The sequence below is a fragment of the Ylistrum balloti genome, unplaced genomic scaffold, assembly GCF_031769215.1.
Source record: "Ylistrum balloti isolate Yb309-2 unplaced genomic scaffold, AGI_CSIRO_Ybal_v1 Utg370184, whole genome shotgun sequence".
NCBI lineage: Eukaryota > Metazoa > Mollusca > Bivalvia > Pectinida > Pectinidae > Ylistrum > Ylistrum balloti.
In genome coordinates this window covers 186,999-213,001 of record NW_026782168.1, presented here as the reverse complement: position 1 = coordinate 213,001, position 26,003 = coordinate 186,999, and the positions used below count along the sequence as shown (strand labels likewise).

Genomic DNA, 26,003 nt, shown 5'->3' with positions numbered 1-26,003 from the left:
CCAAGTGAAAAATATCAGTATTTCATACTCTTAAATGCATTAAAAAAGATACCTTTAAATATTCTTCCTATGTATAACCCTGATGACCAAAAGCAATATGCTTTAATTAAGTCTTTTTATAGGTTTGAATGCAATTAAAACAAGACTGGTATTATAGGTGAGCGATAATCATCGCCATTCATGTTTTAGAATCAGAAATGCTTGGTGAAGTCACATATGATGATATGCAAAAAAGTATCAATTTTTTTTCAAATTCTATCATTGAATTCTACATAAACGGATACAATAATGTCCTGTTGACAAGCCCAGAAATTTATAAGCAGTGAGTCAGTTTAGAAGGCTTTATCTTGATAAAGAATACGAATATTTCAATATAAAAAATGGCAATGTTTTAAACAAAATAAACTCTGATATTAAAAATAAAACTAAGAATATAAAACAGTGAGATGGTGTGATGAAGGACGGACATAATTCATCTAGATAAAGGGGAAATTACATGAAAACAAAGATAGAAAGAAAGATAAAGAAGAAAAAGAGAAGACTGAAATATGACAGATCAGGGCTCTCACACCCCATTTTGGGACTGGGGCCCGGGGCCATTAGAATTGGGGAAAATAATGGTGTTTTCCTTAGAATTGGGAAAACTTGGGGTCTAAATTTGGAAAAAAAAAACTATTTTGCATTGGGAATGGGGCCGAATATCGGCTCCAAATCTGGCAGATTGAGAGCCCTGCAGATAGAATACATGTGCAGTAGAAAAAGAAATCTAGTACATTTTATAATTAAATGATATAATCTTAAAAAATCCCTGCACTTATATAAATTGTAACTATACACGAGTATATATACTTACCTTCCACTACCAATATCATTCCACCCCACAACCCACTCCGAGAATATCCATGGATTGTGGTAATGTTATTGGAGTTTGCTGATTGCTATTTGTTTCTGTTTTTAAATTTAAAATATTCATATTTTGATTTAACTTAATATGGATAAAAAAAAATGCTTTAAACTCTAATCAATTATTTCACAATGGAGTTTAACATGAGACTCTAGGATTCTTTTCTACAGATCCTGAACTTGTCGACATCTGGAATTTATGCATAAGTAAAACACTTAACACAATGTGTTTCAACTCTTCATCACCAAGTCTGAATTTCATGTTGATAAAACCTGCATAAAATAAAATTACAGCAATACCATATATAAGATGGTAACACTTAAAAAAAACCCAACAAAACAAAACCCACAAATGTAAAAATTTATGACAAAAAAAGTGATGTTTCTTCCTGGTAAAAAAACTTGACCTAAAATCTTTGTAAAATAAAATATATAATGAAAATTACATTAAATTAATAGACAACTACCCTAATACTATTTAACATGACATAGAAATAATTTATATCTGAATCAAACTCACAAATTGCTATTTAGTGTGAAGTTGACGCTACAATAGATATTTCTAAACATAGTTTATAATCCATGTTGGATGAAAATCAGACTGAGCTTGAGTCAATTTATAGACATATATCAGAAGTACTGTGAAGTAATTATGCATGACTACATTGAGTCTTGGTCTACAACTGCTAGATCTATGGTTGCCTTGGGCATGCCATGGGGACTCTACTGTGTGAAGTACAAACCCTGGGTGTCCCTGTCAAGAACACATGTAGGACAGGAGTCTTTTATATACACCAAAACTAGAGAATGATACACCGTGAAGAGTGTGAGTAAGTTGAGTTCAATTCATTGCTGTCTTGACTGGTGATGGATGTGTTTGCTACATCATTTAAGGTGATGTTGAAGGGCTCATTCTCACTGTCTTCATGAACAGGAATATTATCAATCTTTGTGGACAGCACCTCAGCACGGCGTGCTGGTGTTACTTTCCGTCTAACAACTGGTGTTTTGGGAAGTGCTTTTGGTGTCTTCAGTCTTTTATCACCACTATCATGTGGAGACAGAACAACAACAGATTTACTCTTCACATTTGTAAACCCATGTTCACTGTCACCTGACTTCAGTTTTTTGGAAGCTTGGGGACTCATAATAGCACCATTTGCAGCAGACAGTTTTCTTTTCTTTGCACTCATATTCTGTGTCAGTGATGGTATTTGAGGCTTGAAAACTGGCGTTTCCTTCACTGGTGTTGAAGTAACCTGATTGTTTCCAGGACGTACAGGTGTCTTTGTTTTCAATACAGATGTTTCTGATACTGAGATCTTACTCTTAACAACAGGAGTTTTCACAGTAGAAATCTTTGTTCTTTTCTCAGAAGCTGGTGTTTTTGCTTTACTCTGATTGGCTGCAGATTTTAAAGCAGGAGTCTCCTGATTGACTGAAGTCTTCACCTCATTCTTCACAAATAGTGTTTTTGCCTTATTCTGATTGGCTGCAGTCTCGGTCTTCTTATCAACAACTGGTGTTTTTGCCTTATTCTGACTGGCAGAAGTCTTCGTCTCACTCTTCACAAATATTGTTTTTGCCTTATTCTGATTGGCTGGAGTCTCTGTCTTCTTATCCACAACTGGTGTTTTAGTCTTATTCTGACTGACTGAAGTCTTTGTCTCATTCTTCACAACTGGCTTTTTTGCCTTATTCTGATTGGCTGAAGTCTCAGTCTTCTTATCTGCAGCATGTATTTTTGCCTCATTCTGACTGGCTGATGTCTTCGTTTCATTCTTCAGTACTGGTGTTTTTGCGTTACTCTGATTTACAGGAGTCTTTGTCTCATTTTTCAAAACTTGTGATTTAGCCTTATTCTGATTGGCTAAAGTTTTCGCACCTTGTGCTGTTGCCTTTCTCTGACTGGCTGGTGTTTTAGTAGTTTGTACACTTGTCTTACTTGGAACCACAGGAGTTAATGTGTCTGGTGTGTTTGTTTTCTTGCTCTTTTGGGCCGACATCTTATTGACTGGTGTTGATTTTGTTGCAAGGGAGACCTCATCTTGTACCAGGGAAGTGTTTCCAGATGACCTTGTAGACTTTGCAGGAGTTTTTGATTTTAAAGATCTTGCTTGAGGATTCTTTTTTGTAGACTTGGCAGCAGTTTTTCCACCAGTCTTTCTCTCTGTCAGCTGCTTGACCTTCACACCTGGAACTATTGGACTACTGACTTTGGCCATCTTTGTTTTTGGTGATTTTACTTGGGTCTGAGCTTTCCTCTTCTGTGGTGCTGATCGTGATGTTTTAGCTTCCTCCTGTTTATTGTGAGAATCAACAGAAGATAAGGATTCTTTAGACACTGATTCTTTTCTTCCTTTCTGTGTAACTACTGTTTCCTCTGTGATCTGGTTAAGCTTGACACCATTCTCCTTATGATACATAGACAACTTCCGAGTCCTGGTCGAGACACCCTTTGCAAATGTTGTCTTGGGACTCAATGGCTCAGGAGAAAGTGGAATATCAACCAATTTGAGGGTTGTGCTTCGATAAAAAGATCTTCTTGTGCGTTTAGCAACAGGAGGAGTACCATTTGTAGCCTTACTTTGTGATTCAGAAGTATTTTTCAACGTCTTTGACTGGTACATAGATGACCTAAAAATAAAACAAAATTTAAAATTACTTTAAAATAACTAAACACTGATGTTGCATATAAATTCTGAAAATCAGATTATGTATTAGAGCTTGAGCTGTGCTATGAAAATGTAAAAGCTGAAAATGACCTCATTCATTTTTAAAATCTGATTTTCAAACAAGGCAGAAAACTCACTTGATTTAGAAATGATTTTATCGAATGAAAACATGGTGCACTGTATTCCATAATGTTGAAGATTTTGTAGAACTTGTTGAAAAAGAGCATCAGTGAAACTTATGAATACTCCCCGAAACGAATTTATTGGACACAAAATTTAACAAAAGGGCAATAATTCTGCCATAGATACAATACTGACAGCTGATCCCCTCAGTCTATCAGTGTTTCTGACATTATTCGCACCAGTTCCCCTCAGTGTACCAGTGTTACTGACAATACACACACCTGTTACCCTCAGTCTATCAGTGTTACTGACAATACACACACCTGTTACCCTCAGTCTATCAGTGTTACTGACAATACACACACCTGTTACCCTCAGTCTATCAGTGTTACTGTCAATACACACACCTGTTACCCTCAGTCTGTCAGTGTTACTGACAATACACACACCTGTTACCCTCAGTCTATCAGTGTTACTGACAATACACACACCTGTTACCCTCAGTCTATCAGTGTTACTGACAATACACACACCTGTTCTCCTCAGTCAGTAAGTATTTGTACCAAAACTCTTAACTAAGCCCAAGTCCATGCAATGTTATTCGTATTTCATTACCATTCCTCTCTCGACTTTACAGTGTATGGGAGATAATACAGAGTAACACAATAAACATCATCCGTGTTCTACCTAATAACTGTCAAGCAGGATAGACTTAATTTTTTCAAATCTATAATTGCATGTGTACTCAAAATCTTCATAAGATAACCAAATCCTCAATTCTTTACTATTCCACACAAAAATACCATCTTATGATCATCTTAAAGGGATACCAATTTATGATCATCTTAATGGAATGCCATCTCCATTCTTTTTAAGGGAATACCATCTTATGATCATCTTAATGGAATACTATTTAATGATTTGAAGGCAATACCATCTTATGATCATCTTAATGGAATACTGTTTAATGATTTGAAGGCAATACCATCTTATGATCATCTTAATGGAATACTGTTTAATGATTTGAAGGCAATGCCATCTTATGATCATCTTCATAGAATACCACATTTTGATCATCTTCAGAAAAAACATCTAATGAGCATCTAAATGGAATACATAGTACCATATTCTGAATGTCTCATCAGGGTAATTGATACCTTCACCATCCAAGGCATGGTTCTAACCAGAACAGGGCCTTCAAGCATTTACAAATATAAACCATACAGATTCCAGGTATGGCTATAACTGGAGTGGAATATGTTAAGAATCTCAGATGTCAATCATGGAATGTTCTGGTGATATTTGTAATAACTAATATCACCTGAGTGTATTTTACTGTTTTTAGTTTTAATGTAGATTTACATCCTATTAACAGCCAGGTTCATTTAAGGACATGCCAGGTTTGGGTGGTTGAGGAAAGTTGAAGTTCCCAGAGAAAAGCCACCAACCTACGACCAGTAACTGGTGACTGCTCCATGTACTGTAGGTCTTGAACCCGCAAGCCAGAGTTGAAACGCTAGTGATGAAGATACTCAGACATCTAAACTACTCGACCATTCTGACCCAAATATACTTGTACCAGTTAGATATGTTCCAAGAATAATATTTGGTGAAAAACAAAATCATATAATATTTGTTTAGGAATTAAACAAATGCTTGTTCAAAAAAATGTCCTACTGTAATGCTAAATACAACTATGATTAGCTGAAACAACTTCTTTTACCTGCGAGTCCTAGGTCGCTTTTCAGAAGGAGACTCCGGAGTTTTGAAAACTGCATGCCGTCCTGACATCCATCCAGGTGTTTTTGGACTTAAAGACTTGAAAGTGCTGAAAGATAATGGAATGACTTAAGCTTTAACTCAATATATCATTCAGTGATAATCTTACCCTGTTATAAACCAAGGAAGTGACAGGGTTCACTCAGAGAGTAAGTCAACGGTATCAGAACTCTTTGAGATAATATGAACTTATCCAATCATATTTCATAATACTTGCAGAGCTCTCCTTTGAAACATCAACTTAAAGGTAGAAAAAGATTATTTTTTAACTTAGATGCCACCGAGTTGTGAAAAAATGTTTTAAGGGAATTTAAAGGAATGTTACATCAGTTTTTAAATCAAATCAAACTGACTGCAAAGTAAAATATATAGAAGGCCTTTGGCATGTAATGTCAATTGAGTTAAACTATCAACAATACAGACACCTGTCTGGTGTAATTATGGTGGTGATTGCCATCTGATAGTAATCACTATTTCCTTGTGGCACTCTATAATATCTATGATACTCCACACTTCTAGTGACCTCAGGCATTGCTACTTGTTCTACCTGTAGTCCTTCTAATCCCAGGTAGGTAAAGCTTTAGGCTGCTGGGTACCACTTTTGTTTGATACAGTACTTACAACTAGTATTTATAAGACAAAATATTGAGTCTCAGAACATTTTAGCACTAACAAGGTTGTGTGCGCTTGCATGTTAACATATGGATTTCTTGAAATAATCTGAGAAGAGAACCATAGTAAGTGGTTCCCAGATATTGAAGGTATTTCATTTTTAAAATTTCATCAACTTATTTATATCCTTCTTACGTTTTATCTTCTGTAAATATATACTATCATTAATGTTAAGCTTGTCAAGAGGATAGATGATAAAGCTTATGCTGATATAGTGAATACTCTTAATATGATCACCACATATACTCCTAATGTATAGAGTAAGGTTATAGTGTGTATGTAAACCTGAATATGTAGATGATATCATGTCAAACATATAATTACATTTAAATTACAGAATAGAACACCAAATTTCAATCACACAATTCCACTTTGATAGTATTAATTTCCCCAACACCCCCTCTCCTCCCCTGATAACCAATTAAATGCTATGGCAAGCACATTCATGTGAATGTCGTTATGTTGATTCATTGTTGCCAACTACTTTCTGATCATAATGTCGACCTACCCAATGTTGGTGGGACTTTCTGGATCAGTAGTCAACCGACTGGTTGTCCTCTTGGGCGTTCTTGTTTGTCTCACTGGCATCCTGATGAAACCGTTTCAGAGCCTACAGTAACATAATGACAATATTAGATAATTATGTAAAAAATACTGTGAACAAGCAAATTCATGGAATTTATATCCCCCGCTTTTCAAACATATTGTAAGTACATATTTTAGAGGTTAGCAGTAAACATGTCATAATTCTATGTAGAATGATATATTCTCTTGAGCAATGATGTATTGCTTTAAAGCCAAAGAAAGATGTAAAGGATTATATAGAGAAGACGTTTATTGGACATATCAAATATTAACCAACTCTGGTGCTTAGTTTAATGATAAATTGATAATATTTGTGGGACTTCAAATTACATCTAAAAAGGATTATATTTAGGAAAGTTAGCCCACAAAAACTGACCAACCAATGAAATAAAAGGACACCTAATTAGTATGCATAGATATTAACAGGTGATGCTGATTGCTTAACTCAGTCTTATGTGCCCTAATATGCATCTGCTGACCAAGTTTCATCTAAATCGGATTATATTTAGGGAAGTTGGAGCGCGGAAATAAACCGACCAATGAAATCAAAGAATACCACATTAGTATGCATAACTGTTAACAGATGACACTGATAGTCAAACTCAGCCTTAATGACCCCAACATGCATCTGCTGACCAAGTTTCACCAAAATTGGATGACATCTGGATAAGTTAGAAATGGAAACGAAAGTGTGACAGACAGACAAACCCAAATTAATAGCTCCCGTTTTGGTGAAAGTGGGGATAAAAAAGGAAGTAATGAAGCATTATACAAGTACATTACATTCTTGCCAAATATTCAAACATTGGGAAGATGTGCTCATACCAAACCCTGCATCGTTTTCTCTCAAGATTTAATGTTAGTAATGAAAAAAAAACATTAACATGGCAAATGAAATTCCAAAGCGGTAATTTTTTCAGGCCTTGCAGTCATCTTCAATAAATTGCATTGATGATGTTTTATCAGTCTTTTCACAGACTTGGATATTGACATAAGTCTGTGGTATTCTATAGTAAAAGTAGAACATGTATAATTGTTATTTATTAGCATAAATAATGGACAAAAGCTTGTAGCCTCTATGGCCATATCATTATCAATACATAGCATAATGTAAATAATTCCTCTGTACAATGGCTTAACATAAGTTACTGTAAAGGGTTATTTTTCAAGTGTTCATCTAGCCTTATTGAATATTGTATAACAGATTCAGCATTGACAACATTTTTGGGTAAGCTATTCCATAAATCAACAACTTGATTGCTGAAGAAATGCTCCTTCCATCAAGATGACATAACCTCTTATATGTTTTTTTTTTATGAACTCTGGTCCTATTCATATTGTCCATTTGGAAAAAGTTTCTTGTTACCCTACTATCATATCTATCAGTTAATATTTTGAAAATATTTATCTTATCTCCTCTGGTCCTCCAGTGTTGTAGTGTCAGCAGATTTAAGTTTTGTAACCGTTCTGGATAAGACAGATTTTAAAGTCCAGGGAGTAGTTTTGTAGTCCTTCTCTGCACATTTTCTATGAGTTCTATATCTTTTAGTTTTGACGGGTTCCAGACACTCGAAGGATACTCCAGATGGAGTCTGACAAGTGCTTTAAATAGCATCTTAAGCATGGATTCGTCCAGATATACAAAAGATCTTCTCATTAATAATACTTCACAGTTTGCTTTATTGACCATTAACTGTATGTGCGTAAATCCTCATCTATGATCACTTTCGAGCACAATTCTTTCTCCTCCAGCTCCATCCATATAGTATTTCATCTTTGAGTTGCTTTGAGCGAAAGAACTTTACATTTATAAGGGTGGAATTTTAGTAGCCATTTGTTCAATCACTTGTGTTATGGATTTATCATGGCCACCTTCACAAATTTCAATGTTTTAACCTTAATGATTCAATGCTCTCTAAAAATGTTCAGTATCAACCATTAATCATAGAACGTAGAAACACTTCACTAAATATAAAAAAACAACTAAAAACACAGAAAAAACAAGTCTCCAAGCGGAGGAAACAATGATACAATGTATCTTATTAATTCTTAGATGTGATCATAATACGCTCACACCAACAGTATTTAACTTTACTTATCAGTTCAATCCAGTTCATTCAGAATATATGAACAACGGATGAGAAAAGTTAATAAAAACATTTTTTCTCGTTCCGTTATAAATTGCACGTTGCCCTCAATACACAAAACCTATACCTACTACAGATTTACTACTATGTTTACACACGTGACATAGTACTTGTGAATAAAGAGCAACGATTGGTTGAAATCACAACACCGATATATCACCGTTCAAATTCTTACTCGCACATTCATGTGAAAATCCCCACTTAAAATCGACAACTTTGCCAATCTTAAACTGCTATTGTTGATTATAGATGTCAAAGTAAAGTATAGTATGTGACATAGCTAGGAATTTAAAACGTAAAGTAGGATGACAAATAAACTGTTGTATCTTGAAAACCGTTTGTTTATGAATGATCTCTGACCGTTCTTTAGCCTCGTAGAAATACGACATTATTACTCAAAGAAAATCAACTTTTCCCACACAACGACTTAAGTAAATATATAACTGAATCATAGATTTACTTGACAACATCCCCAATTTATAAAGATAGTAATGTACTTACCCGCCTAAATCATAACATTCCCGACACGACCAACGCCAAATGCAAATTAGGTTTCTAGTCATATTCAATAATAACCTTTGAACTTTTGCATATAAGGCAATAAAAATGGCGGGTGATTTCAATCAACCAATCATTTCACTGTTTTGGACACATTTAAATCGAGCACAAGAAAAAAGAAAGTGTATTAATACGCGCTGTCAATGTTTATGCAGTTGCATTTCAAATATATCATTTTACTAGAAAAAGGTTCTAATCAATAGTTACCATTCGTACTTTGTAAGACGTTGACTTGATTTCTGCTAAAGAGTATTGATGTAATGAGGAATAATTCAATTTCTAATAACACTTCCGGTTATACTTTATTCGGCGGACAGGCTAAATTGACCACATTACCTCCCGTGGGTTTTTTGTATTAGTGTTCGCGCGGAGACATAAACGGGGTACGCGCATCGCGCAATTAATTGCGTAAAACCGCCACCAGGAAGGTAAGGGAATTAACAATTTATATTTAACAAACTAGATTTATGCGATGTATAACAATTTTCTCGTTTTAAAAAATGAATTCGAAATGTGTGTTTTTTTTATTTGTATAAGTGTCTCGCGGTGTTCCGCGGGTAAGTTTGAATATGGCTGTTGCAAATAGAATATAGAATATGGTTTGCAAAGTGGAAACACAGTCGAGATCGTTGTTTATGGTAAATTTCAAATTTATGAAGTGAAGTTTCCATTTCTGTGTAAAGGAATGAAATGAAATCATGCTAAATGCAGGCCTGTACGCCTGGTTTGCAATGAATTACGTATAACTTTAATACATTTGCAACTCCATTGTGCATTCTATCAAACAAAAGCCGTTCATGCCATATTCCTTTGTGGTACAGTGTTGCATCCTGTTTACGATATAATCCACCGAAATAGATTAGCATTGTAAGGTGTATTTTCATTTTTTTACACGGCGATTCAGAGGATAGGCGTTCAATTTCATCTTCAATTGCAGGTGATAATCAAATATATAACTTGTAAAACAAAAGTATTTATTTCAACGGTTTTAATTTTCAAAGACTTCTTTAAGAGACCCATGATAAGGGTTTGACCCGTAAGTCCACGTAATAACACTCTTAAGGGGATATCACTATTAAAGCATGTAGTCAAAGTGGCAGTTGTCCTGAATTTACCGAAACTAGTGGCCTGAATTTGCAAAGTGGACAAAGATCATGTAATCTACAGTCATTGTATACTGATTGAATTTAAAATTGTAAATCACAATGATTAAAAATCAATCCATGGTTAACTTTATAATGACAATGTATGCTTAACCTCGCCTGTCCAAATTGGCCTTTAGTTCAGCACTGTTTGACACCAGAGACTTCTATTTTAAAAAATAGTGAACTGATGCTAGCATGATCTTCTCAGATGTTGTAATAAGCACTTCTTCATGAGTTTTGCAAGTTATGTATGGTAAAATTTTGATTATTTACAGTATGCTGTATGGTAAAATAGTAGTTATCAAACGGACTGGGGCAGATGGGGCACAATTTCCCTTGACAACTTCAGTATGTTTATTTGGAAGGTAAGTTGACATTTGCAGACATGAAATGATATTTTCATAATATTTTCTAAGCATGAGCTGAAGACCTACTTACATGAAGATTGTTGCATATCAGCAAAATTTGCATGAAATCTTGAGTGCCAGTGCTTTTAATATTGATTAAAATGAAAGCATAGTGTCAAGCCAGTGTTTCAAAAAGTGAATAACATCAATGCAAATATACATCCACATGTTCACTCTCCAATATATCTCTTTAATCTGGTGCTTTACATTAAAAAAGTCAGTGATCTTTTTGTCTGATCCTGAAACTATTTATTACATAGAATGTTACATTCAAGTCACTTTGATATCCATCCCTTTAATTAAGCAGAAAAGCTTATCGATACATGAATATCTAAGTTTCAAGAAAAACGAATTTCTTAATGGTTTTTTTTTCATTTTATATGCAAATTCTCTGATGTTTTCAAAGTAAAACTCATAGATAATCTCAATTTTCAATATAGACTTCACTGTTCTGTTTGGATAATATTGTATAGCTATATATTGTATTAAAGTCCCCAATCCATAGCCATAGTGCATTGTGTCCATCTGTCCTTGTGACTGTCCTATCTTGGACAGGTGCTGTCATGTATCAAAAGTAGGTCTAAACTTTGAATTTCATTCTGGCTAATCTCCAATAGTCACTGGAACTTTTTTCACACTTGAGGTATACATTGTTTTCATAATCCTGAAATATCCGTTCTTATGAGCAGGTATTGATTGTGGGGGCAGATATCCCTTTGGTATGTCTTTTTTATGAAAGAAAATACACTTATAGAAATTTAGGGATAAAAATAGGCAAGTTACATATTAAGGTTTTTACTGTATGCATAAGTCAACAACCAGTTGACAACACAAAAGAAAAGTTATTTCTTAACGTTATTGCAGCTTGTGTCTGCAGATTGGTAACTTCTTTAGAAAGTCTATTTTTGTGAGGCACAAGATCATTGTATATTTTAGCATTTAGTATTATAAACAGTTTGTTTAAACACTTTTTTTCCTTCCATTTTTTGGGATTCCAATTATTCTATGCTTCTAAAAAATTAAGAAAACATCAAGCAGTTTATTTACAAAGGGTTGGCAACATATTTCTAATTAAACTAAACATTGGTGGGTTAAATTTTTGAATTATTTTTTTTGCCATTAGAATTTGTCAATTCTAAAACTTCTTTTCAACTTATTTGTGTAAATTTACATACTTTACCAATATTTAAATCTTTTGTTGTTTTTCCAAGATCCAATGAGTGTGACATACGCATCCAGTTACCAAATGTATCCCGGGAACACTGTAAAGTCACTGTGGATGATAAGGGAAAGGTGAGGTCATGAAGGAGTGGATTTTTTTCCATTGTCATTGGTAATATGCTTTTGTAGTTCAGTCTATGAATTGAATGCTGCATCGAAAATTCAATCTTGGTGAATAGAGTTCTTCATATTAAAATTGTCTGGGCATCACCATCTCATATCCTGCGCCATAAATGTATACTATTACCAATGTACTGTTTATATAAATATGAAAAAAGGAAAACAATGAACAAACTTACATTCCATGGTCCAGTAAATACTGTGAATCTGTAAGATTATAAACAAAAGCAAAAAATGAAGAAAAATATTAATCTTCAAAAAAAAAGATAATATATTATCAGGGTTTTCCATAATTTTGTTAGTAGTAGGCTGTGTATTGAAAGTAGGAAGCTGGCCTGTCGTGTACGGAACATTATTACGGAACTGGATTGGTGTAGGCGGCCAAATGATCAAATTGGCCGGCGACCGGCTCTTATGGAAAACCCAGTATTATATAACTTATAATATTTAGAAATTTTAGAAAATTCAAAACTCATATGAGACTTTTATTTATGCATTTATTTCACATTTCAGGTGTTCTTGAGCAACCTGAGCACTATAAACCCAATTAAAGTGAATGACAAAGTTGTTCACGGTGACATCCAGTTGAAGAATAGTGACGTTTTCACAATTATTGATAGGTCTTTTCGCTTTGAATTACCTGAAGGATCTTCAGCCTCTCCAAAGAAAATGAATTCCCCAGCTAAAGTTTCAACCCCCAAGGTTTGTAGTGTTTTCCTGGTGTACCTGATTCCAGAGGAATTTAGAAAATGGATCTTTATGCTGTATTTTGTGGGTTATGAGTCTAATTTTAATGATTTCGATTTGATCCACATATTAGCTTCATGATATAAACCACACATTTTCTTGCAATGCTGACCAAAATTTGTTGATATAACAGACAACGGAAGGTTATCAAGATCGTCAGTGAAACATTTAATATAACAAGTTTGCAAATGAATTAAACACAGATTATCCTTAATTTAATTGATGTGTTTCAAAAATATAAAATAGCAGTTATTGAACTTGGTAGTTTGGGAGCCTTCGAAGATTGTTTACGTAGAGATATAGGGCCTGACATTACATATTTTTTAGTTAACAATATCTCCACCTGTGTCTGTACTGTTTAATATTAGCGAAGGTCCTTGCATGATGACAAAATTCTTATAGTCCCATATTATTTTTTGTTAGTTAGGCGAAGCCATTCTTATCGTAAACAAGTAAAGCGGTTCTAGAATTTGACCCAATAACCTATTAATTCCAGGATGCAACAGGTTATTGTGAACTTCTGCTATGGCTTCAGAAGTAACCACAAAAGTTCAGAAGATATTATTAGGATTATTCAAATCCAAGAAAAAGTTATTTTATTTCAATCCTAAAATCCTCCTACATACATTTGCAAACAACAGCTCTAGTTGATCTGTTTCATTCACAAACATGTGATGGACAGGTACTTGTAAAAAAAAACAAGGTAACAACGTCTTGTACTGGTGAACTGTTGCCCTTGGTTTAGATAACAATTTTTTGATTTTCTGGAAGAGTGACATGTTACTGTAACCAAAATTAGCAAGTTGCGAGGTCACACAGGTTAAAAGTGCATGTGGATTCGCCTTGGCAAAATGGTCATTCTGAAAAGCATAACAGCTTGGAACAGATGTCTAGAAGATGCATATTATTTTATTATTATTTCATTCACCTAAAAGCTGCACTTGTATATAAGCAGCGCACCCAACCAAAGAGGGAAAAAAACAAGCTAATGATTGGGAAAATACAGTATACAGGATAGAAAAATCCTTACCAGCAACACTGCTTTTAACAAGTGTCATTTTTTGTTTTGAATCTGCAGTCTTTGTGTCTGTTTTGTTTCAGTCATGTTTCTATATCATTCAATATAATATGTAATAAAATTGTGGTGTTGAATTATTGTCCATTAATCTCTCTCTTTTTTCAGACAAAGTCTTCATCACCCATTAAGTCTGTTAATCAAAGAAAACCTTTATCCCCATCAAACCGGGAGTTGGATCTCCAGCCAGCTGTTGCACCGAAATCTCCAAGTAAAGTTTCAAAAAAGAATGCCACGCCCAATGCCAAGACACCATCTGGAGCTGTAGCAAGTGTGCCTTCAACACCAAGGGGATCTGGTGATGACTGTCAGCATAAAATTCTAACTCCCAAGGCTAAACCACCCCGGACACCTTCATTAAAAACACCTGTTAGTCAAGGCACTGACAAGTCCGAGAATAGTCATGAAGCAAGAGGCAGAAGCGCAACACCAGCAAAAACTCGAGTTCAGTCACCATCTCCTGCTGCAAGATCAGTAAAGGAGCATACTCCTAGGTCCACTACACCAAAAGCTGTTCAAAAAGCAGCAAAGTCAGCAACGCCTTCTGGATCTCCTAATGGTGCAGCTGTTAAGTCAAAATCGGTGGAAAAGACTCCAAAGATGACACCTAGACCTGCCAGTCCTAAAGCTACTACCCCGAAGGCTACTCCTAGAGCAGTAACCCCAAAAACAACACCTAGACCTGCCAGTCCTAAAGCAGTTACACCGAAAGCAACAGCTAGAGCAGGTACCCCCAAAACAACACCAAGACCTGCCAGTCCTAAAACTGTTACCCCGAAGGCAACTCCTAAATCTGCTACCCCAAAGGCAACTCCTAGAGCTGTTAGCCCAAAAACAACACCTAGACTTCCCAGTCCTAAAGCTGCTACCACGAAGGCAACTCCCAAAGCAGTTTCTCCCAAGGCATCACCTAGAACTGCCAGTCCAAAAGCTGTTACACCGAAGGCAACTCCTAAAGCTGTTTCCCCTAAGGCAACACCTAGAATTGCCAGTCCTAAAGCCTCTACACCGAAGGCAACATCTAGAGCTGCCAGTCCCAAAGCCTCCACACCGAAGGCAACACCAAGAGCTGCCAGTCCTAAAGCCTCTACACCGAAGGCAACACCTAGAGCTGCCAGCCCCAAACCCTCTACACCGAAGGCAACACCTAGAGCTGCCAGTCCTAAAGCCTCTACACCGAAGGCAACACCTAAAGCTGCCAGTCCTAAAGCCTCTACACCGAAGGCAACACCTAAAGCTGCCAGTCCTAAAGCCTCTACACCGAAGGCAACACCTAGAGCTGCCAGTCCTAAAGCCTCTACACCGAAGGCAACACCTAAAGCTGCCAGTCCTAAAGCCTCTACACCGAAGGCAACACCTAGAGCTGCCAGTCCTAAAGCCTCTACACCGAAGGCAACACCTAGAACATCATCTCCAGAGGCAGGAAGTAAGTTTTATTGGCTAATGCTCACATACAAGCTTTTTATCTGCACTTTTCTGGAATGGTATATTTGATTCTGCTCCATGTTCCATATTTTCTACTTCATAGAAGTTATGATAATAATAAAATATTGATCATGATCATGTGAAGGTTGTTAGATAAACAATCCAAAATGCAGTTACTGCAATAGGGAGATGACTGGTGTCTATTGGTCTGTTGATGTAATGAAAAACTCCAAATGTATACATCAATTTATGTGTAAATTGACTGTTATTATGTTTCAGTAAAGAAGACAACTCCCTCCACAGAAGGAAGACGAAAGGTGGTTTAAAATTTTTAAACATACAAGTGATTTTTTTTTCCAACATGAAGCTTTTTGTAGGGTCCAATGATGGGCCCTTTTCGTTGTCAAAACTTGGTCATTTTTAAATGTGGCCTTATTTTTCCAATTGACAGTCTGTATTTACAAAAGAAATGATAGTCTTAACTTAAAAAGATTTTTTCGTGTTAAAATAATGTACATTAGGTATGTTATAGTTTGGTTGCCAAAGATTTTTGAGGGGACGAGGGAATTTTAACTGATAGCTAATCCTGTGCTGATTGAATGGAAAAGATACATCCCAGTAATAATGAATGAATCAAAACTGAAAAAATAAATTGCTTTTAATTTTTCCTTTTCCTTATCTAGCCAGTTGAATAAAACAGGTACTGTACTAAAGTTGTCTGCTCAATTTTAGCGCAAGGTTTTGTTCCTGAAATACCTGGCAACATCCTTGTTTAGATTTGATATTGGCCATTGATAATTGAAAAGACGAGTGTTATTAGCCATATGTTGTAAAGATCAGTATCAATACTTTAGAAATTTCATCTGCTTGATGAATAAAAGTCAATACCAAGAGGTAAACTAGCATCCAGCTAATAAAATAAAGCTACATATATAGTCTGTTTAGTAGTAGTCTGTTTTGGGGAGGGGGGGATTTTGGCATAATATTTCGATTGAAATTATGCTTTTGAATTTTTCTATTTGGTTATTTGTCCCTGGTCAGATGTTCATCTATCTACTGGCTATTGCTGTTGTAAAAAGCTGTTCCAACATACTAAAAGTACAATATAAAAAATGATCAAATTTAATTTAATTTAAAAAAAAAAAAACTAATATCTCTTAAGTATCTCTCATGTTTTTGAGGTTGAAGGTAACTGTTTGAACTTGCTGTCACCATTTTTTAATAAACCCACCATTTCATCATCAACAAATGGTGGGCTGTTGAAATTGCCACTTGGTCCGAAGTTGTGCTCTTTTTGGCAATTGTCTTTAATTTGATTTAATAAAGAGCAAAAAAGAAATCACTTGTTGCCAAAAAACACTGGTTGAGAATGTAGGTGATTTGTTACTATTTTCATGTTTTATAGATCAATATGCTTAACTCCCTTACATGTGATTAATTATTGGATGTAAATTTCTCCTTAGTCAATGCCAGCAGGAAGCCCATATGTTCCTAAAACTGCATCTCTGAAGAAGAATTTATCTGAGCTGAGGCGACGCTCACAACCTGTACTGGAATCAGCCAGCCCAAGACAGTCAGGTTTGTATTTTTAAAAAACTTTGCCACTTATAGATTTCCATGTTCGTAACCTAAAATCATTTGTGTCTAATGGTATTTTAGTGAGGGCATTTCCAAATAGTATCTTGTTTCTCGTATTTCTTCAAAGAACACTAACTTTCTATTTTTTGACCTGGAACCAATGGATATGAGAAATACAGCCCAATGAAAAGAAAGGGAGATAGATGGCCTTCACCAAGGCCAGCATTGGAATTATAATTTCAGAAGGAATCATTTTTAAATGCATCCATAATGTCTCTCAAGGCTCTTAAGAGGGTGTGACAGTTTTTTAGAGCTGAAACGAAGAGCAGATTTTGGTATTCAATTATTCATTCAGTGTATATGTGTATTTAAATATTTGCATGGTAATGCAGACAGTTATGTACCAACATTATGTCTCAAGTTCAATACAAACATTAATTTTTACTCTAACATACCTATACATATTTTGATGAAAATAAGGACAAGGGCTTGACCACCATCCTTGAAAAGATTGAGATACCTAGAGAGTATAAGATGAAATTTGGATACAGAATTTAACTCTCTGCAGTGTGTTGTTTTTAATTTAAATACTGGTAATATATTCATCTATTTTGCTCTTCCATTTTGTTTACATATGAAAAATCGTCAAATGGCTTTCAGATACATATTTTGTAGAAAGTGGCATACTGATATATGCATCATATATCTTTCACAGCCAGTTAAGTGCAAGCATTCATGTTTCCCATTTTCTGCTTTCTTTACTGCAGTTTTAAAAACTTATTTTTCTTACACATGTACATTTTGTTGTATTGCAGGATCACCAAAGACACCAGATAACAGGAAAAGAAAATCAACAGAATCTATTGCACCAAGTTCTAAAAGGAAGCGAGTATCTTTTGGTCCTCAATTGAGTCCAGAACATTTTGACAAGCAATTGCCACCTATTACTCCTGTCAGGAAAGGAGCAACTCCAAGGAGACGCTCGGAACCTCTAAAAAGAACGTCTCCCCAGTCATTGTTAAAACGAAGATCAATTGCACCAAAGACTACTCCAATCAAGGAAGAAAGTCCTGCAAAGTCTCCGAATACATCTAAATCTTCAAAGACTACTACACCATCAACAGCAAAATCTCCTGTAGTATCGCCAAAAGCTGCTTCCCCTAAGGCCACAACACCTGGCAGGGCAAAATCACCTGTAACCTCACCAAAAGCCGTTACCCCCAAGATTGCAACACCAGCAAGAGCAAAATCTCCTGCAGTGTCGCCAAAACCCACTTCCCCCAAGGGGGCAACACCTGACAGGACAAAATCTCCTGTACCGTCACCAAAAGCCTCTACACCCAAGGTTGCAACACCAGCAAGAGCAAAATCTCCTGCAGTGTCGCCAAAACTCACTACCCCCAAGGGGGCAACACCTGGCAGGGCAAAATCTCCTGTAACCTCACCAAAAGCCTCTACACCCAAGGTTGCAACACCAGCAAGAGCAAAATCTCCAGCAGTGTCGCCAAAAGCCGCTACTCCCAAAGCAGCAACACCTGCAAGAGCAAATTCTCCAAAAGTGTCACCAAAAGCCACTACTCCCAAGGCAGCAACACCTGCCAGAGCAAAATCTCCTACAGTGTCACCAAAAGCCAGTACTCCCAAGGCAACATCTCCAGCTACAACACCGGCAAAGAAGAGTTCCTCCAAAGCCTCTAAAAGAAAATCTCAAGGGAGAGGAATCGGTGATGCTTCTTTCACTGGGATAAAGCGTCTATTAAAGACTCCAAAATCAAAAGCTAATGTGTCTGCAGACATCAGTTTCACAGGCATCCAGGAAATGATGATGACACCAACTGTGATGACAAGTACACCTAAAATGTCTAGCAAAAAGAAAAGACGAGTAAGCACTGGTAGTTTGGGATTATCCACAAAGAAACAGCTTTTAACTCCATCGAAGTCTGCAAAGAACAAGACCCTTGACAGGAGTTTTGATTTATTGGAAGCTGTGATGCAAAGTCCAGTTAAATCACCAAAGGCAGATGGGAATGTTTCATCTCCAATTAAGCTCATGACTCCCAAGCAAGATACTCCCACATCAGTTAAGAAAACATCTAAATCCCCCAAGACTCCCAAATCTGGCAAAAAGACCCCCAAAACAGATACACCTAAATCTGCAAAGAAGACGCCCAAAGTTATCAAAAAGACCCCCAAACCAAATACCCCTAAATCTGCAAAGAAGACACCAAAATTGATTAAAAAGACACCCAGAACAACACCTAAGCTTGGAAAGACACCCAGATCAGTATCGAAAAAATCAGCCAAGAAAGGCTCCCCTCCAACTGCTCTTAAAAATGCTGTTGCTTTAAGAGCAATCCATGGTAAGGCTGCAGTGCCAAGTCTGGGAGGAAGTTGGTCCGACATACTCAAGAAAGGAATCATGGAGAAGGGAGTGGCCAGAAAAATGTCTCCAATTCGTCCCAAACCTGTACATGTAAAGAAAACTTCATCTAAAACACTTAAGGTTTGTATATTATAGTCTCTGACCTGCCTTCAACATAGTATAGCATTGGGAATAGATAAGCCCAATGTTGTGCAAACTCTTCCCATAAAAGATGAATGTATAACATTCATGAAAGATAAAATTGTAATGTTCATATTTATGTATTGCTGTTGCAAATTACTAGTGAACTAATGTCGATAAGAAAATCCTCTACCGTTCTGTTTGCTGGTCATCTTTTCAGTATTTGATATTGCTTGATGTCGCGCGCTATTCCTTCATTTCTGTGAAATACATAAGGGATTATATTTTGTATTCATTGTTGTATTTGCTCCATTATCAATTTTATACCAAATTTCCTGTCAAATGCAAAAAAAACTCACAGAAAATGATGTAGATTTTGTAACTTTTAATTCACACATAAATGTCTATTTCAGGCTCCCCCTAAGACTCCCAGAACTATGGCTGCAAAAAAAGCCCCTACAACAGGACATGTCAACTCTCCAGGAACCCTGGTAATTCACAAGAAATCATCAAAAACACCAAAAGTTCTGCCTAAAAAGGGCCGCAAGAGTGTAGCTAGAAAGGTTGTCAAGGTTTGTGTATTTCATAAAGCTTTTGTTTCTATTTGCAGTAAAACACTGATAAATCAAAGTCAACAGGACCAAATGAAATATGTGGCAACGTCACTGAAGCATAAATACACTGTAACAGCATAAACCCCAAAAAAGATTAAAATAGAACATTTCTTTTATGTACATGTACATCCATTAAATGTTTCAATTGTAAACTAATGTGTCGACAAACTGGTGTTTGTATTAATCTGCATAAGCACGATAGTTATCACTTGTTTTTCCTTCTGGTTTCCTTTAGCCAAGTTTGTAAACAGAACACAGATTTATGGTTAAAAGACTACAGTGGGTTTTTTCTCTCTTTTTTTTTTGTTGAATTCTTTTTAAATTCAAACACATGGTTAATGTTCAATGGAAACTTGCAACAGGGCTCAATAACAGGTAAGACTGACCGATTTTACTGGGTTTTCCGACCGAAGCTAGGTAATTTTTCCTGAGAAAAGCTGACACCTAAATGTTTCACACAAAAAAGGAAATTTTGGTAGAATTTAGAAAGGATGGGAAGTCTTACTGTTTGTTAAAAACTTTGTGTTTCCAAAATTTGTTTTGCATAATGCTTTTTTATTTGGTAATTGCGTTTTGGCGAGTTGCCTTAATCTTATTGTTTCTTTTCAGAAAATTGCAGGTGATATGAACGTGACGCTTTCTGGTTTGACTGATCTGTTTGAGTCCCCAAAAAGGACACCAAAATCATCACCAAAAACACCTGCATCTGTAGGTACACCTCATTCCCTGTACTCGGACATCCCAGATACACCAAATGGTCCTGGAGAGATGATTGTGTCACCCATTTCTACTGGAAAGAAACGCAAATCTGCTCCTTCTCCTAAACTTATTGGTGTTAAAAACCTTTTCAACAGGAAAAAATCTCCAAAGGCAGCAAGTCCAACTGGCATAAAAAGATTGATAGCTACTCCAAAACAGAAATCATTGGCAGCCAGTCCATCAGGAATCGCTGACTTATTCAAGGTGTGTTTTAAGATTTATTGTTTCAGATGCTTTTTTCACATCTCAGTTTTGTTGTAAGCCTGATACATTTGTACACATGCACAAAAATGTAATGAGGCTTGTCTATTTTCCTGCTTAATTCTGAGCAATGACTCTTCTTAGAGAAAATCTGTTTCGTGCCGATATGCATAGTATCGCTTGTAGCGAATTTTATCTCTGCTTGCTTTTTTTTATGTGATCATTTCGAATTTATTAATAAGCTGTGCAATAACAAATATAGCTCACTTTCAGACAGAATGCATCGTGAGCATACATTTTCATCTCTTTAATTTTGATACAGACACCCAAGGTTACACCAGCTAAGGCAACGCCCAAGGTTACGCCAGCCAAGGCAACACCCAAGGTTACACCAGCTAGGGCAACACCCAAGGTTACGCCAGCTAAAGCAACACCCAAGGTTACGCCAGCCAAGGCAACACCCAAGGTTACCCCAGCTAAGGCAACACCCAAAGTTACACCAGCCAAGGCTACACCCAAGGTTACACCAGCTAAGGCAACGCCCATGGTTACACCAGCCAATGCTACACCTAAGGTTACACCAGCTAAAGCTACACCCAGCGTCACACCAGCAGCAAAGACACCTCAAGTTGCTTCATCAAGCAGAAAGAACCTGAAGTCAACAAAGAAATCTGCTGCAAAGAAAGTGTCATCACCCAGAAGGTAAGTGATTATACCCACTGCTACAAAGTTTGCTAGTTAAGTCCAAGGGTCTGGGTTGTTAGCTTGAAGATGGAACATGTTTGAAAACTTCAGATCTTTGTAGGCATAAGTCATCTGAACAATGGCTTCATTGCGTTAACATTTGATCCTTGAAAATATCAAACTCGGAATTTCTCTATTTTACCCTAAAGTTTAGGAATGATCCTTTTTCTGCCCCATAAATTTTTACTGGTCATTCAGAATATGTGACTGTATAACTACATTGTTTTTGGTAAGTTTCTAATTTACATATGAGGATTAGATTGCAACTATTTATAAAGTCCATTGACCATGGTACATCTTGAACAATTCATCTCTGCATATTAATGTTCAGTGTGTGCTGGATATCTTTCTCTGAAAGGATAGAAACATCTTTATCTTATTCTGATAGAAAGTTTGCATATTTCTGTCCAATGTGGACGAAACAGATAGCAGACTGAAATTTGCTTCACTTTTCTTTTCTCTGCTGGAAATATAGAAGAAGAAATAACCCACACATTTTAGGACTGAAGGTCAAAGATCAAGTTAAGTTTCTAATTTACAGGGCAGGCAGTTGTTTAAATTTGAATATCAGTATATGTATTTTGAAATGTTAACAAATTATTCAGATTTAATTCCTTAAAGATATTTGCTTATGATATCTTGTTTTTACAGAGGAAGAAAAAGGCCAGCCACAGAAGCTGTATCGCCAGCTGTGCCTAGTAAGGTGGTGAAAACCAATGATGCTGTAGAATCATCCATTCTTCCAAAACAATCCACTCCTACAAAACCATTGTCAAGGTAAAAGTGATTGGAAATATTCTTTCATTTACTCACACCCAAGTACAGGTTGACAAGTGACCTCCATGTGTTCTGTGCAAGCCTTGATTTAACAGACGCTAAGCAACCTGTTATCATTTACTTAATGGGTATCTTCTTCCTTCTGTTGTAGTTCACTTAAATACATTTGAAAATAACCAGCAAATCTGTATTGATGTTTACACATAAAAAAATTTATGGATCAAAAAACTGAAAATGTTACATTGATGTTTTGTTGACACTACTTTGAAAAGCATTTACTATCAGTTGAAATGATACAGGAAAGTTCCTATTTTAGAAATAATTCATGTTAAGATTGAGTGAATTACTCTGGATAGCACTTCACATTTTACGCTATTACAAAAACAAAAACAGTTTTTATAGAACTTAGATGACTGCTATGGCCTTTAGCCTCTTGTTTTAGCTTTAGTTGACAAGGAACAGCTTTGCTTTGTTGGATACTTTAACTTTGTATTCAACTATGATACAGACATCAAGCTAACTGAATTTATAGTTAAGGAGGACTGCTGTTAATCATCCTTTTTTATTTTTGGCCACCCTGCAGATCAAGGAGTGTAAAGAAGTCGCCCACAAAGTCTCCAGCTAAAGGAAGATCAACACGAGGTATACATGGTTTTGCTTATGTGGAACTAGACTTTTTCGGAAATATTTCTGATTGCATTTAGTGCTCAATCAGTGATGTCATGATTTTTACAGATGGAAAATTTTAAAGACTTTTTAGCAAAGATACTGCCTTTCATTTTAATGTCATTGGTGTATTTGTCAAGGTAAGACTGGTATGCCTTTGCTTACATTGAGTGCTAGCCCATCATTATCCTTCAACAAATTCTTACTTTTTATCTATTCCATAATATAGGAGCCCAGTTTTTTTTTATTCCTTCTTAAGTCATTTTCACAGTGTTGTAGTCATCATTAGGTTGTGGACTGTTGAAGTTTGTTATCCCTATTCCTAGTTGTCGTCTTTCCATTTTAGTTTGATTATAAAAGTAGAGCAAAAGTACCTACTTTGGCAACTTGGGTTTTATACAAGTTAGTTGGCATTATTTCTTGATATATTGGATATGACAGATGGGACTTGTTGGATCTTTCTTATAATCCATATTAAAAATTATTGTTGTTGAAATGTCACACAAGTCCTTCTCTTTATTCGATACACTGTTAAAGGCTCAAAAAAGAAGAAAATTGACTATTTGTTATGTTAAACTAACATTTTAGTAAATGTCCATCTTTTTCAGGGAGAAAGGCGGTCGCCAAATCTCCAATCAAAAAGACAACAATTACAACAAAGACAATACCAGAACCAGTTGCAGTTAATTCTCCCAAGGTAGAAGTACAGAGAAGCCGAAGAGGAGGACCTGCAAAGAAAAAGCTCCCAACTCCTAAAAAGGATTCACCAGTAAAAAAGGGAAAGCGGGGAGCTGCTATTGAAAATAAAGCACAGAGTGCAGAGGAAACTAAAGCATCACCTGCAAAAACTGTATTAGTGCCAAGCCCAAAGAAATCTTCTCTTGTGAAGAAGACGAAAAGAGGCACTGCAGTCAAAACACCCTCGCCTGTTAAGAAAACGCCTGCAAAGAGAAGCAGAAGGGGTGCTCCTGTTGAGAAGTCAGTCAAGGCAGATACTCCAAAGGCAGCAACGCCTGTCAAGAAGACAAGAAGAGGTGGTGCAGTTAAACAGACTCCTGATAAACTAGCAGAAGAGAAGGCTGGAACTCCAGTGAAGGTAGCATCGATGAGTACAAAGAAAATTGCTGATAATGTTGAGAAACCCGTCAAGACAACAACACCTGTGAAAAGGACTAGACGGGGTAGCTCAGCTAGACAAACATCTGATAAGACAGCAGAGGTAAAAGTCAAAACTCCAGCAAAGGCAGCACCAACTAGTGGAAAGAAAGCACAAGTCAAGAAGGCATCAGATGTGGATGACAAAACAGCTTCAACAGTATCTCCAGTAAAGAGAAGTAGAAGGGGTGCACCAATAGTAAAATCACCAATTAAGAAAATGAAAGTAAGTAAGAAGGAAGAGGAAAAGGCAAAATCTCCTGCAAAAAAGACACAAAAGAAAGTGGAAAAAGTTGCAACTCCAGCAAAGGTAGCAACTCCAGCAAAGTCTCCTAAAAAGACTCCATTGAAGCGGGGTCGACGTGGAGTAGCAGCTGTTATCACACCTGTTAAAGAAGCTCCAGCAAAGCCTGCGTCAAACCGAGGAACAAAGAGGAAAGCCACTGAGAAACAGGAGAGTCCAGCAAAGGTACCTAAAATTGCAGCTCCAGTTGAGGATAAGAAGCCTTCACCTGTAAAGAAAAGTGGAAGAGGGGCAGCAGCAAAAGCTGCTTCACCAGCCATGGTCAGTCCAGTGAAGGTAAAGCGCACGAGAGGAAAAGTAGTCACACTAGTAAAGGCTGCATCACCAGTAAAGAAGAATGCTGAGAAAGAAAAGGTAGAAAGTCCAGTTAAACCTTCACCTGCTTCTAAACCTAGTAAAGGAAACAAAAGGAAGGCTATTAAGGAAGACACCAAACCTGTTGAAATTGTTTCCCCAGCAAAAGATTCTACAACAAAGAAAGGTAAAAAGGTAGCTACTAAAACAGTCAAAGTTGCTACACCAGCCAAAGATAGTCCAGTTAAAGCAAAACGTGTCACCAGGGGAAAACCGGCCAGTCCAACAAAAAAATCACCGGTGAAAACAAAAACAGTGGCAGCAAAGGCAACGAAAAAGGCAAATTCTGCCAAAAAAGCATCCACTCCTGTCAAACGTACAACAAGGAGTAGGAAGTGAAATCTTTTAAAACTTTCCACACATACCTCTGAAATGTACATATTTTATATAGAAGTATTCTCACTGTAAATATCTAAATGTAATTATATATATTTTTGTAAATGCCTCAACTTAGATGTATCATGTTAAAAACATTTCAATTGATCTCAATTAACATATGTTTTGAAAGTTATCAATAATTGCTCTTTTAAGAAGTTCAGTTTAACTTGGATATCACAAAACTGACAGAGTATATATTCATGCATATTCATGTTTTTTTACATTCTTTATAACACTTCTAAATTTGCATTATTTTCCAATTTCTGTACTTAGTAGACTTTGGGGATTAATTTTAAAAAATGAAAATGTTTTCAAATTTATAGTTTTGTGTAACTGTCTTCTTAAGACCATATATTATAACTATCTGGCATGTTCATTCTGTTTCCGT

At 36.2% G+C, this 26,003-nt stretch overlaps 2 protein-coding genes across 2 annotated transcripts; one reads left to right on the top strand and one right to left on the bottom strand.

Annotated features, from left to right (window-relative positions):
• Positions 1-1,703: 1,703 nt before the first annotated feature.
• Positions 1,704-6,740, bottom strand: LOC132551177 (mucin-2-like). The gene is made up of 4 exons (XM_060215285.1): positions 6,661-6,740; positions 5,425-5,529; positions 2,253-3,540; positions 1,704-2,162 (listed from the first exon to the last, which is right to left on the bottom strand). Exons 1-4 carry the CDS (start codon positions 6,738-6,740, stop codon positions 1,704-1,706), a joined length of 1,932 nt encoding a protein of 643 aa, XP_060071268.1.
• Positions 6,741-10,863: 4,123 nt separating this feature from the next.
• Positions 10,864-25,796, top strand: LOC132551176 (mucin-2-like). The gene is made up of 13 exons (XM_060215284.1): positions 10,864-10,952; positions 12,206-12,287; positions 12,849-13,037; positions 14,266-15,583; positions 15,862-15,899; positions 17,046-17,160; positions 17,976-19,663; positions 20,077-20,235; positions 20,887-21,240; positions 21,560-21,939; positions 22,633-22,758; positions 23,342-23,400; positions 24,033-25,796. Exons 1-13 carry the CDS (start codon positions 10,864-10,866, stop codon positions 25,574-25,576), a joined length of 6,141 nt encoding a protein of 2,046 aa, XP_060071267.1. The 3' UTR covers positions 25,577-25,796.
• The last annotated feature ends 207 nt before the right edge of the window (positions 25,797-26,003 follow it).